Source organism: Egretta garzetta, unplaced genomic scaffold, assembly GCF_000687185.1.
Source record: "Egretta garzetta isolate BGI_Z169 unplaced genomic scaffold, ASM68718v1 scaffold55, whole genome shotgun sequence".
NCBI classification, from domain to species: Eukaryota; Metazoa; Chordata; class Aves; order Pelecaniformes; family Ardeidae; genus Egretta; species Egretta garzetta.
The window spans coordinates 70,644-85,128 of NW_009259863.1; the positions used below are offsets into that span (position 1 = coordinate 70,644).

General features: G+C 36.9%; 1 protein-coding gene across 1 annotated transcript in view; it reads left to right on the plus strand.

Moving 5' to 3' along the window:
• COL9A1 (collagen type IX alpha 1 chain) overlaps positions 1 to 14,485 on the plus strand; it is a 77,344-nt gene that overhangs the window by 24,204 nt on the left and 38,655 nt on the right. The window contains exons 11-20 of the mRNA XM_009640071.2: positions 692 to 723; positions 1,867 to 1,967; positions 2,931 to 2,966; positions 7,795 to 7,818; positions 8,129 to 8,182; positions 9,894 to 9,947; positions 11,667 to 11,699; positions 11,787 to 11,843; positions 12,543 to 12,596; positions 14,009 to 14,062. Coding sequence (XP_009638366.1) covers positions 692 to 723; positions 1,867 to 1,967; positions 2,931 to 2,966; positions 7,795 to 7,818; positions 8,129 to 8,182; positions 9,894 to 9,947; positions 11,667 to 11,699; positions 11,787 to 11,843; positions 12,543 to 12,596; positions 14,009 to 14,062 — 499 coding nt within the window. The remainder of the gene's footprint in view (positions 1 to 691; positions 724 to 1,866; positions 1,968 to 2,930; positions 2,967 to 7,794; positions 7,819 to 8,128; positions 8,183 to 9,893; positions 9,948 to 11,666; positions 11,700 to 11,786; positions 11,844 to 12,542; positions 12,597 to 14,008; positions 14,063 to 14,485) is intronic.

Here is a 14,485-nt window from a genome sequence, read left to right on the forward strand (position 1 = left end):
CCTAAGCCGGAGAAAATGGGAAGAAAAAAAAAAATTAAAAAAAATCATTGAGATCAGCCCTGTAGGCCTGATGTTAAAGCGGACAGTTCTCTCTTCATGAAATTGAACCTGAAGAATGAATTTAAACTTGGTTTCTCAGGAAAAACTGTGATTTCCATACAGCTGTTATTCCAAAGAAAAACCTCCCAGACTTCAGCCACTGCAGAGCCCATACCTGCTAATGTATCTTCCTTTCCCTCTCAAAAATAATACAGAAAGAAAATGTTTCCACATCATCTAGTGTTGATGGCATGTTAGGTTGCATCTCTTGAATAAATTAGTGGCAATAAAAAACACCTTCACACATTTTGGGGAAACTCTTCGTATTTCTCCCGAGAGCAGTGTTTGAAAGCCTGTCTTGCTATGAAGCAAGATTCTTACATTAGTAGTTAGATCTTATGCCAGGAGGCGGGTGAATTTATGTTTAATTTACGTAAGTGGTAGAATACGTCTATAATTTAAAACATCAAAAATAAAGATTATATACAGCAAACTAGTGTATTAGAGAATATTGCAAATTATATAAATGAAAAAGCCTAATATTTCTTGAAGATTGCAATACTGTTAGAGGTTAATTTTTAATTTGCTTTTGAAAAGAGATTTAGTGGACAAGGAGCTGAAACAGTCTTTAGTTAAACTGTTCAAATTTCAGATCTCTAAGAGGAAATGGGCTTGCCATGAGTGGTATCTCAAACCACTTCATTTTTTCCTAAAAACAATACAGGACTGCAACCTATTTGTACACGTCAAAAACCCATAAGCAGATCTTTAAAAATCATTGCCTCTTATAATTTTCACTTAAGGCATGGTTTTGTTTTCCTTGCCGGAATTCAGGGGAACACAGTCAGGTGAAACAGAATGTTTTAAACTCAGCTCAGGTCTTGATGTTTGTTCTCACTTGCATATTCCCTCATATTAGTGGATGAGTGAAACTGTAATACCATAATACTTTGTTCTGAAACACTGAACCTTTTTTATTTTCACTTGAAGACAACACATGGGACCTTACTGTACTCCCACTGTGCATTCAACTTTTAATTGGGGTATTAGATTTATAATACCTTCTTCCATGTTTAATTGGTGAGGCAGTTCTGACTTCTTCAATGTTGTTTTTCTTTCACAAACTATTTCAGTGTCAGATTTAATAGACTCAGTAAAGATACTGTACAGTAATTGCCTGTAATGATCATGTAAGCTTTTGAAAGCAAATTGTCAGAGAAAACATCCCTTTGGGTGATCACTGATTTGCTGGAAGTGTACCAAAAAAGAAAAGTATTGGACAAACATAAAAGCAAGGCTTTTCTTATGGATATCTGGAAATTTCTAAGCCAAATAAGCTGGTTAACAATTCGGAAACAAAAGAAAACAAAAGAACTCCAAATGAATTTGTAGTTATAATATCATGATTACTTTTTAATTTTAGCCAGATAGACAAGTGTGGTTCAAAGACTAACCTCAAATCCAGCCTGGCAGCTTTGTTGATGATTTCTTTTTTTTTTTTTTTTTGGTCAATGAATGGTTTATTCGAAACGGAAAACAAGGACAGTCATTGTTTTTAACCTGAGCCATGGATGAAATTCATCAATCACCCATTGAGAAGAAATAAGATCATGTGAAATCACGTTTAGTTTAATTGTGATTTAATGGAATAATTTTTAAAGGACACATATCACAGGCACTGATGTTTGTTACTGGAAGCTAGTACTTTGAACTTGAGCAGTTCTATCTGTATATGTAAATAGGCATTTGAATTGTGAGTCTCCTACAGTTATCTCATTTAATAGCTTCATTACTCTATGTTTTAGAATGGTTTCTGTTGTGATTAAGAAAACCGTGTGACCTTTGCATTAACATTGTATACATTGCTTCCAAAGGGATTCACAGGACCTGACGGCTCACGTGGAGCCACAGGACCAAAAGGACAGAAGGTAAGAACAAAATCAATCATGAAATTATGGGATCTTTTTTTTTTTTTTTAAGCAGGATTTTTGTTTGACTCTGTGCAATTAATTATATGCTGCAGCCTTTCTTACAATATTAAAACATCTATAGAATACAGACCCGTTGGGCCCTTTTCACACAATACAAAGCAGCATCCAGCCAGCGGTAAGGAATGGTGGCATTACATTGGTGACATTAAGGCTGAGCATCTTTAGTAATGGTGAGACTCTTTTCCATCTTGTACTGTAATTATGTCATAGTAATACTCAGTGGGAACCAGAACAGTGACAGCTGACTTCATCAGCCATCAGACAAATGAAATATGCATCAGAAGTCAGAATAACCAGCATGTTTGAATGAAGGAGACCAGCTTGTTTGAGTGAGGGGAGACCTTATCGCCCTCTACAACTACCTGAAAGGAGGTTGTAGCAAGGTGGGTGTTGGTCTCTTCTCCCAGGTAACAAGTGATAGGACAAGAGGAAATGGCATCAAGTTACACCAGGGGAGGTTTCGATTAGACATTCGGAAAAATTTCTTCACTGAAAGAGTTATCAGGCACTGGAATGGGCTGCCCAGGGACGTGGTCGAGTCCCCATCCCTAGAGGGATTTAAAAGATGGGTGGACGAAGTGCTTTGTGACCTGGTTTAGTAGTGGACAGGTACGGTTGGACTTGATGACCTTAAAGGTCTTTTCCAACCAAATGATTCCATGATTCTATGAGGTTTTGGGGGTAGAAAAAAAGGCCTACAGCTGTATCTTTTAAATATTGAAAAGTCTTTCCTTTTTATCAAGTCTCACTGAAACCAGCATAGTGTTAATGAAGTGAATAATGCTTGCAGATTATGTCCACTAAATGATACCCTCCAAAAGGTGGGAGCATCTTCCTGTATGTTGTTTACAAAACTTTATGGTAATGTATCTTGAAAAACTCAATTTTCATCTTTTAAAGGGTGAGCCAGGACTGCCAGGTGCTCGTGGACTTCCAGTAAGTAACACGTTTAATATATGAAGAGGCTTTTTAGACCTTAAGTATCAATATGAAAGATTTGTACTGTTAAATGTAGTGAAGAAAAGCCAGAAACTATTTCTGAGGTTTCAAAGAACTCATAAGATACTAAAGCAGTACATGAAAGAACCTTTTTGTCTTTATATCAAAGTGTGCAGGCATTACTGAAAGGACATTTTTGGTCTGGATGCTGTGGAAAAGAAAGGAGCATGTGTGATGTGGCCACAAGTTTTGGATGCATACCGTTGTTTTCCACCTCTTTGTGAAAATGCTGCAGACACAGGAGAGCCTATGTTTTATTTGCATAAATTAGTCCACAGTTATTTGAGCTCCTTGCCATGCATTTAAATGGGATCACTGAAGTGTAAATGCTGTATGGGACTTCCTGTGCTGTTCCATGTGAAAACAAAACAAAATACGAGAAGGGACGTGCAAAGAGTACTGTTCTAGTTGGCCTGCAGATGGATTTAACATGCATCTTTGGGGGCTGAAAATAATTGTGAATTTTAGGAATTTTACAGGGTTGAAGAAGTGAATGATTGTTGGCATGCAGAAACTTAGATTATATAGGAAACCAGAAAAAACTGCAAGGAAAATGAGTAGTGGAACACTATGACTGGCATGAGATTGTAACAGGGCTGCACATAATTAAAATTTAATTAAAAATCAGATTAATTTTGGAGAAATTATTGGAATTAAATAGAAGAGGTATTGTATTCTGATATAGCACTCCTTGCTGTGAAATTCTGTTTCTTTGACTGTATCTTTGTATTTTTGACCCTGTCCCATTAACTTTCATTAAATTTATATTAAACAATGATTTTGATATTTAGCCAGAGAGGAAATTATAATGTCATTTCTGAAGTCATTACATTATAGACATGTTCAAACTTAAGATGAATCATTCTATATGGACGTTTGTGTTCAATTTTTATGGATGCTGTTTCTTGCCTGAAAATCTGGAAAATAGGTAATACTTTTATAATGGCTGGTCAATCTGTAGACTCAATATATGAGCTAAATTCAGTCACAGAAAATAGCAGATCCGCGGTAGCTTCCAGCTAGACTGAAAGCTCTACATTCTTTTGTTAGGGGTTTGAGTTTTTCTGTTTATTTTAATTTTTTTTTTTGCTCTCAAGTAGATGGGAAAATAATTTCTAGGTTGTTTGGAATGCATTTTAAAAGGTGCAGCTGGAATGAAGAGGTAGCTTAACTCTGTCAGATACGTTACTCAGATGATGTGGAAAAAAGCGTACATGAAAAGAACTACTATGGGAGGGGAAAAAATGGGGAATTAAAACAATTACTGAAATACTAGGTTAAAATACTGTAGTAAATGATGTGGAAAAAAGTGTACATGAAAAGAACTGCTATGGGAGGGGAAAAAATGGGGAATTAAAACTGAATTACTGAAATACTAGGTTAAAATACTGTAGTATTTTAGCCTGTCAACTGAAATAAAAACTGGCTCGGGGAAAATATACATGATTTTACCTCACTATTAACAGAGTAATGTGAGAATGAATAATTAAAAACCCTTCAGAAAAAGTATGTGTACAAAATATACATAAAGAGTGTTAATCTCAATTCAAAAGTGAAGATGTTACTATGGGAAAGCAGCAAACTGGACCACCTTGTCAAGGTAGAATGCCGATTCTGTTCAGGGCAGCACTTACCTGATTCAGGTCTTTTGTGACCATGTTTTGAGACTGTAAAAGCAATAATTCTGAAGAGATTTTAGACCATTCTTCAAAGTTTACCAGGCTTTGTTTGCCCTGAGACTTTCAGTCTTAAGGTGATAACGCTTCAGTGAACCTCAGTAGGGATTGCCTTTGGAGTTGTTCTGCCTCTGCTTAATAAGCAACTGGACCTTGTATTTAAAGGTGAATCTGCAGGAATGTTTATAATGAGGAAACGAGAATTCTTAGTTATTTAAAGGTAAAGAAAAGACGGATATACTTAGTCACCTTGTGTCACTACCCTTGTAATTATTAAGGTTAAGGTTAATCCTTAGACCTCACATTTTAGGAAGAAGCCTAGTGTTTGATTTTTGTAGCTCCATGGTTGTTAACCCATATGTGCTGAATCCATATGGAAAGATTAATGCTCAAAATAAATCTCTTGGGGAAATTCCTATTATACAGGCTTTCCTTTTGATGAATGGCTTTAAGCTGCTGAAGAAATAGAGCAGCTAGTGGAAGTTTCTCAAAATGGCCAATACCAGTCATCTCGCCTTTAGTGAGATTAAACTTAGAGTAATGAAACCTAATTAAAAAAAAAAAAAGAAGAAAAAGAAGGGTAGGAGTGGTAGTGCTGGAGCGTGAAGGTTCTAATTTTCAGATTCAGAGACTTTTTGGGATGCTTTTACTACAAGTGTGAAGTAATGGAGCTGCTTAACCTTTCAGGTCTTTGGCTTGATCCATGAGACCCCATTTTGTTAGAAACATAGTGAGCATGCTTATGAGTCTGTATGCTGGTGACATGATTAATTGAGTATTTAGGTGTAATTAGGCACTCCTTTGAATTGAGTGGCCTTTTGCAAGTGGAGTAGTCTCTGGATGGTTATCCAAAGACTTCATTTCTCACAAAAAAACCCTTAAATTGTTAAAAGTGCTCAGTGCAAACAGAACGTCAGAAGCCTTGGCTACAACATTACTTAGTTTTAAATTATTATCACTGTTTTTCAAGCTCATCCTGTGGAATTTATTGGTCAAGTTAGGACTTCAGGGTAACTGAAAGAAAGAATATTAAGTATCTAAAGTTTTACATACAGCATTTGCTTTTATGCTTCTGTAACCCTTTCTTCCCCAGAATGTATCCTGGCCATCTTCAGCTATCTTCTTTTACTCTCTCTTTCCTCTATTTTTTCCTGCTTCATCATTCAGTTTGAATTTATTTTCTTTGTCTCATCTCATTTGTGGATTTTCTCTCAAATGACAGATTTACAAAATTAGTAGAATACTTCTGTAATTTACCACCAAATTGTACTTCAAGTAATTTACCACCGAATACCGTGATGTCTCTGATCTGGCCCTGGTAAATGGACCTGGGCATGTATTGCACCCTTCGATCCATTCTCTCTGTTAAGTTCCCTGTAACTTTTCTGTTAGTGGTTATATTGCTAGTGTTTTACAGATCTGACATATGGGTAGGGTTGTGTGTATTTAGTGATAGAGAAATTGAAAATATTTTAAGGTCTACTAAAGCACAGCTTCTGGCACAGGGTACACATACAAATACTGGTATGTGACTCTTTGTGGTGGATGGCAGCAGGTCCGCGTTGACAATGTGGAGGTGCTTACCATAACTACAGGGTGAGTGTCTCTGAACCAGGTGATTACAGACTCTGGGTTACTGCCCGTGCACTGCTCCGTGGGTCAGTTGAGCACCTCCAGAGCAGGTGGCAGGTACCCAGGGATGTAAGGTCACAGTCCCAGGCTGCGTGGAGAGGCTTCCTCTTTAGGACAGAGGCAGAGGCAGGAACATGGGCAGCAGGTCAGGATCATTAATGGCTCTGTGTAGCTCCCCAGTTTGGTCTGTTTGCAGGGAGTTCATGGCCAGAAGGGTGGCATAGCTGGGTGAGTGGGAGGCATGGATTGCTGGGGGACAGCTGCGGCTTCTGGGAGTCTTAATTAGGAGGGTGAGGAGATGCAATGGAGTGGGCAGAGGTGCGGACTGGCTTCTGGGCCCATGTGTGGGCTGGACACAGTAGCTGTAGCTGCTTCTTTTGGTATTACTGACTTTTCCTACCACTGTTAGGGGCGCAAAAGCAAGGGGGGGTGTTCCAGTGGGGACCTGCAATTAGTTGGTTTCTTTCTTTCAGAGGCAGGTGATGTTATAATATCAGATATGTGATGCAGTGAAAGTTTGATGTGTACAGTCAAATATAGACATGTATAATATAATGAGTTGCCACAAGGGAGTGTTAAATAATAGCAAAGGAATTATGTAGGTTATACAAGATGAAAAAGTTTACTTTCTGCAGTGTATTAAATGGTTAAAATGGAATGACAAATGCCTGAAATTTTCCCTGTGTTATACCAAGATTTCTAAAGACAACCTTGCAGATACAATCCTGGTATGATATTCTGTGGCTTTTAAACTCCACTTGGCCCAGGTGCCTTATTACGTCCCATCTGAAGATTTAAGTATGTTTGTGGTTGTATATGCCAGTGTTTCATACACATCATTGACACTGTTCTCCATAAAATTATCCATTTGCTTTAGTAATGCAAGTCTGAGGGATCTGTTTTCTTAGAGGCAGTGTTTTGTCCAAATAGGCAGAAACACATTTTTATCTTGGGCACATCTCATTAAAACGATTCAGAGCGATACTGACAGAAAATGTAAACAGGAGCAGTTTGGTGTTCTTTCTGATTACCAGAAAGCTCTAGTTTAATGGATTTGGACCTTGCAAAGCACTGGCAAAGAAATTTTCTCTTTTATTATCAATTTAAGTACACTATTAGAAGGAAGCATGGATGTGTTTATCACAGTACTTGGTAATTAGCTAAACCCAAAGGCTTTAATGTCCTCATTCCTTTGTGGAAGTATATGTGTTTGTAAATATGTGTAAATAAATGCTACTGCAAAGCAATTTAATCAATAATATAATTTTTCTTCTGTTATTGATTACCTAATAATAAAATTGGTGTTTAACATTAGTTAAAAAAGCTTTCAAAATGATTTTGCAGAATCAAAGATCAGGTTTTTTGTACCTTTTTATCTCAAATACTCTGTTCTTGGCAAACAGCTTGACTAGGTGTGGAAGTCTCCCCACATTTCTGACCTTTTTTGTATTTCACAGGGCAAGGGGCTTCTTGGACCACCTGTAAGTGTAATTTTTGCAATTCATAAATATACTGTTTAATGAATCTGTTTAAATATTCAATAAAGATGTTATACTGTAATAAAAAGTAATTAAGTGAAAAAAGAAACTTTTAATCCTGCTGCTCTGTGTATGTTATGTATGCTTTCTTCAGCTACTACTGAGGTTGCTTAGTCTATGGTATATGGGGCAAGAATACTGGTGTCTGAAGGCATTGTTTGTTGTTTGAGAGAATTACATGTTCTCACTCCTTGGATGCTTGTTACAGAGGTATTGTGTGGTCTAAAAATACTATTTAACTTGGTTGTTACAGGGTCCAGCCGGTGCAGCAGGACTTCCTGGGGAAGTAGGTCGTGCTGGTCCACCTGTAAGTACTACCATGTTTGCTAAAAATGTAGGTTTATTCAATTGCTATAAGGTACTTCTAGAAAAACGAATAACTACTCTGCCATCTAAGCACTATTTGGGTTATAACAGCACTTGAAAACATGGGGTTTTTTTCCTCTACAGTGACCACTGGTAGAGGAAAGACTGTTTGAAGCTCATGAGAAATAAGGAACAATTAATAGCACGAAGTCAGGGCCACCCCTTAAATTAGAATTAAATGTTTCATAGAGTGTCCCATATGCCACTTTTTCACTTATTCAAGGAAAGGTAAAATCAAAAAGCAAACCTGCCAGAAATATAGGAAATGTAAAACTTAACATTACATGCAGACCTTTAGCTTTACTCTTGTCTTCTCACATATACATTTTGGTGCATGACCACATACTATTTCTGTTTTTCATTTGCATATCAGTAAACATGGCAATTCAGTATTTCTTCTTAGTCTCATTTTAAGTGTGACTCCATGTATTGACCTTGCGGCTAACTTGTGCACTCGGTTTCAGCACTCTGTCATATTTTGACTCCATACTTTACCAGTGAAATGCAAATTGAAACTGATTGTTAAATTTTTGCCTGAAATTGAAATAGCATCAAGATTTTGTTTAATGAAGCCTACTTTTTAATGCATACCTCTTCCTGTGTGTTGGACTCAGTCATATAAATGAATATAAAAAAGACTTAAAACCTTCCAGTTTGTTTCAGAAGATGATCCATTTAGCTCACTGTCTTGTGTCAGTAGAAAAGGCAATAATGGATACCTAGGGAAGTGTACGGGCTATTTGTAAAATGACACTTTTCTGTCATACTGTCCCACATTCTGGCAGTTGGCAGTTCAGAGACTGCCTGAATCAAAAATTGCATCTGTGCTGCCTTTTTCAAAAGCTATATATGAGCCTGTCCTCAATTAATGTAGTCATTCCCTTCTTGAATCCATTTATGTCATGGGCTTCCACAACATGTTGTGATAGTGAGTCCCACAATGTAATTATACATTGTGTGGAAAAGAAATACTCCTTTTCAGTATTTTTAAACCTATGGCTCTAGAGCTCATGCGTTGTGGGAATTAGTGAATAATTCTTCTTTATGAATCTTGTTCATTTCATTTATGATTTAGTAATATCAAACATACTATTGAATGACAGTATTAAGTTAGAAGGTGGTCCCTGTCAGAATATTAGATTTATTTTAATTAAAAGCATTCAGAAAAAATAATTTGCAGAGGTTCTGTGTTGTCTTTACTGCTGAAAGCACCACACATCAAAACTTCACTAAGAGGAGAAGTTTCTAACTTGGTAAATTCATCCTGGACTCTGAAAAGGGGCATCTTTTCCTCTCTGTGCTTTGGATATTTTTGCCAGTTATTAGGATTCTTTTAATTCAGTACTTAATTAGCAGTTATGAGATAGAAGAGTGCATAGATGATCCTGTGGTCTGATGTTTCAACTTTCTAAGACAGCTGAAAAGTAACTGGTTTTTGTGACTCCTATTCCACAACATTGCTCCCATTCTACTAAAAAATTGGTTTTCCCATTCTACTATGGGAGCCATGTTGTGGGTTTAGATTTTAGTTGGCTACCTAGCCCGGTCTTCTGTAGCTACTTAATTTCTCACTGTTGTTGTGTGGTATGAATATGTAATTGATGGTTGTCATTATTAATATGAATCAACAAAATTACTTTACCCTTTTTTAGGGAGATCCAGGAAAAAGAGGGCCACCAGGGCCACCGGGACCCCCAGGCCCTCGGGTAGGTGATTGCCTTTAATATGTGCTGTCGTGTCTGAATTACGTATTGTTGCTGCTTGAATGAAACTTCTTCTCTAGCTGAGTCCTACAGCTGAATACCAACTTTATGATTTCAGCAGGCTATATTAATTCATAATGTCTAGAGGTGTGTGTTCAAAACCCAATATACACGCATTTCATTATATCAACATTTGATCTTTCATTTAGAAAGCAAGTTTCTAGTCTTTCTAGTTATAAAAGATAGTTTGAAATATAAATTGTGTAACTTCTGTCATGACATCTTTCCTTTTCCGCAAATGGTTTAAACTGTGACTTTTACAGGTTTTAAACTTCCCTGTGCGTTCTAGTATTACTGTAAATGTAGTTTTTGGATCTCACTAGTAGTACTTGAGCAGAGGTAGACTTTTCTGTTTGGAGGAGAAAAATTTAATATTTGGCTCATGAGCCAGAAATATATGCTCCCAGGTGGGTTAATTTCTAATGTCTTTCTTGCAACCAGGCCTGCTACTTGCAAGGGATATAAGAAAGCTTTACATTGGTGCTTTGCCTCTCTAGGGGAATGGTTATCTTCTCTGAGCCTCTTGGGAGGAGGGATGTGTGTTGTGCCTTTGTCTTGTGGCTATTTACCTGCCCAGAGAGATAAAGCTGAGTGTCTGGCAGACACAGTGGAGGCTGGGTGCCATGAAATGCAATCTGCTGGAAAATGCGTTTGTGTCATACTAGTGTCTCTTTAAAAGCTGTACTGTTCCTCTGCTGGACAGACCCTAAATCCATATGCATTATTTATGCCATATTTTTTGTTTTCATTAAAGTTGCCAGAGAGTTGACAGAGACATTGTAAAAAATGTGAATGGTAAAGTGGAGAAGAGTATTTAGGAAACCAGTTTAAAATTAGTTCCCAATAATGACGTATGCTGCTTCTATTCCTTGACAGTTTTGTCCTTTTTAGATTTCTGAAGTGCCACAATCCCACTCCAACTGATGACATTATGGACCCAAACATAACCTCACCTTTTTTAAATCCTTCTGTATAAAAGAAGACAAGCTCCTTCCTTCAACTCCCCTGTGCTTTTCTCTGAAACAGTGTGCTCCCTCTCACTAGCCTTTAAAGAATTCAGCTGCTGCTGTGAAATCACATTTCTTCCTGTTCATAAGCCTCATAAGCCTTCCGTTAGCTTCCACCAAGTATTTGATTTAATATGAGGAATGACCTTCCCCCCACTGAGTCCATCTTGTTGTACACTGATCTCTGGTTTATTGCAATTCTACTAACTGCCAGACATCTCACTCATCTACCAACACTTGTGTTATGGGAAGATTATTTTCTCTGTAAAGATCTGAATCTTTTGCTGAATAGTAGTAAGTTGGAAAAGTAGAAGTTATTCTTCTTACAGAAATTGAGTTGGGTTAGGTTGGAAATTTATGGGGTTTGGATATGTGCTCTATGTTTAATAGAGAATATGTTTTAGGTAACTTAAAAAACAAAAGAAATATTTTGTTTTTCAGAAAAAGTTAGTCTAAGTTAGAGGATAGGAGTTTGCAGGTACAATAAAATCCTACAGTTTAGGGGCTTTTCATGTCGGAGATCCTTTGGTTGATTATACTTCTGATTCCAGCTTCAGATAGTAGTATTTTCCGTTTTCTCTAATGACTATATTGTCTAATGAGTCAGGTCTGGTTATTTCTCTCTTACTGACTTGATTAATTTCATGTGATCTAGGGAACAATCGGCCTGCAAGATGGTGATCCATTGGTAAGATAGTTGTCCACATTTTTTAAAAATAATTTCTGACAACCTTATTCAACCTATGTGGTACTAACTATGTGGATGCTTTTCCAGTGTCCCAATGCTTGTCCGCCTGGCCGCCCAGGACACGCTGGCTTAATGGGAATGAAGGTAAGAGAATCTGTTTGTTCAAGGCATTCCTTACAGAGATGCTGTCTCAGAGCACAAGGGAGGGTAACTGCTGGCTTGACAGAAGGGCAGTTCACTGATGATTTCAAAAAATATTGTATCAGTGTGGATGCTTAGAGTTATTTCAACTCCAAAAAAACCTCTCGTTGAAATCTCTTACTGCTGCTGTAATCTTCAGGGTAAAATTTATGTGTGGTCCTGGAAGGATTAGAGTATGTGAAGGATTGCTTTATTTACTTTGCAAACCAGTAGTCTGATGACTCCAGAAACTAAATATTCTCTCAAATCCTTAGTCTTTTTTCCTTCTCTTTTCATGGGAGATCTGTAACATACTAAATTGAAATGAACAGGTTTTGAGTCTCATTTTTATCTAAGATTTTTTAATGTATTCTTCGCTGGTTTCTGTCAATACTGTTGGCCTGAGGAAATTGTTATGGGGTAGCCTAGGAAGAAATACTAACCTTTTCTAAAAACCTGTCTAACAGTCCTGCTATATTCAGGAACAGATCTTTTTGAATGTGGTGCTTAATATGTGCTGTTAACAGGATAGGTGAGAAAGCATTTGAATCGCAGAGGGAACAGCAAGGCAGTTCTGAGGAGTCTCTGTCTGTTTTGCAAAACTCTGTATTTTGATTTTTAATAATCTCTAATTATTTAATTTGGTTTTTATATTTACTTTAGGGACAGAAAGGTTCAAAAGGAGAGTCTGGTGAACCAGGAAAACAAGGTTATAAGGTAAAAAAAAACAAAACCAAAAAGATGAAAAAACTGCTGTTGTTAGCAAGCTAATAGTAGTTGAGCCTTGTCTTCAAACACGGTATTAGATTTTGTTAGAACTATTAACTGTTTTACCAGAATGCATGAAGAGAGAGTACATATCATATCATAATATGCCAGAGTAACCAAAGGCACATCTCTATTCTTCATTCACCTGTACTCTGTATTTATTGTGATGCAGAAGTCAGTGCTGCCATAGTCCTCTGCTTTTTATTTTGATCATTCAATTTCATTATTATGGAACTCATGGCAAAAACTGAGGTCAAATTTATTAATTGGAAAACTTCCAAACATTTAAATGCAGGAGTATTCTGTGGATTTACGAGGTAAATTGTTCTGTGGCACAGCTGCGTAGTAACAGAGACAGAAAGAATGAGAGGCAAAAATGTATTTGAGAGAGAAAGGAAACAGTGCAAGTTCATAGGCAAAGAAAGATTATAACTGCAGTAAAGAGGCCAAGTCCAATTCAGCTTGAAGACTGGGGACATGGTACACTGGTGGGATGGCAGTGTTAGGTTAACGGTTGGACTTGATGATCTTAGAGGACTTTTCAAACCTAAACAATTCTATGACTCTATGTGAACTCTTTTAAGGTGTTTCATTTGAATTAGCCTTGTTTAATATCGAAATATTCGTAAGAAAAGTTGAGAAGTTTTGCACTGCTTTGGCCTATGCTTCAATGCTAGGAGAAAAAAAAATCAGAGAAAAATGTTTTGTTTTATTTTAAAAAACCCCAACAACACACCCTGCTCTCTATTCCTAAATATATTGAAAAGAATATTAGCTTATTAGAAACAGCTCCCCTATTTTTTTCCTGTTGTTTTATGCTCCAAAATTCCTTTATGCAAATTGAACTGGGAGTAAATATTGTCATTCCGCTAGTGTGCTCATTGTATGAGAGAGGTAATCATCTAATCTAATGGGATTTGACCAGATAAGGCATTTTACCATCTTAATTTTCAAAAAATTTTGCAGCGCAGTACGATACTGTGATGCAGAGCTACTAGCATGTCCGGTCCATTCACATATATGAGTGAGTAGACTTCATTAGACTTTTAATCTAAAAGAACATTAAAACCTAAAGAGAGTAATGTCAAGAAAAAAAGGAATGACAGATTAGGAGTAAAATATCATTACTCTTCTTTATACTGGGGTTGCTTTGAAATTACCCTTTTGACTAGTAGTTGAATGGAATGTGAACCTAAATGAGTGTCTGTCTATGTTCTGTGGAAGTAGTGTGACTTCATTTGGGTTTCCTTCAAGCAGGACACGGTGACAGAAAACAGTAAGTAGTAAATGTACCTCTTATGATGAGGGAATAATATTCATGGTATGGATTAGCTATAGATGTATTCCTTTTGCATTCCCAGGGTGAAGAAGGGGACCAAGGACCCAGTGGTGAAGTGGGAGCTCAAGGCCCTCCAGTAAAGTATTTCCTCTTAAATAGCGTTACCCATTTGCTTTACTATGTCATATCTTTTTTTTTTTCTTCTTATTGTAAGAAAACAGATACTATAAAAATGCCACACACCTTTCTCTTGATTCTGCCATATTGTCTATGAATGAAGGTAGAATTATTTAAGTCCCTCCAAAAAGCTACATTATTGTGTGGCACAAAGCTCTAAATATTTCTATGGAAAGGCTTATTTTAAAAAGTATTTAATGTCCTAAATTTTGTATTGTGTTTAGACTGTGCAAATACTTCCTTTCCTGGCCTTCTTTTCCATAATTTTGATGACTCTGACTTCAGCCTTGCAAAGCTAGTGTTTATGTTTAAAACATATTTGACGGTGAAACTGAGGCTTAGCTAAGACTAGAGGATGAAGTACCAGCCACTGAATAACAGA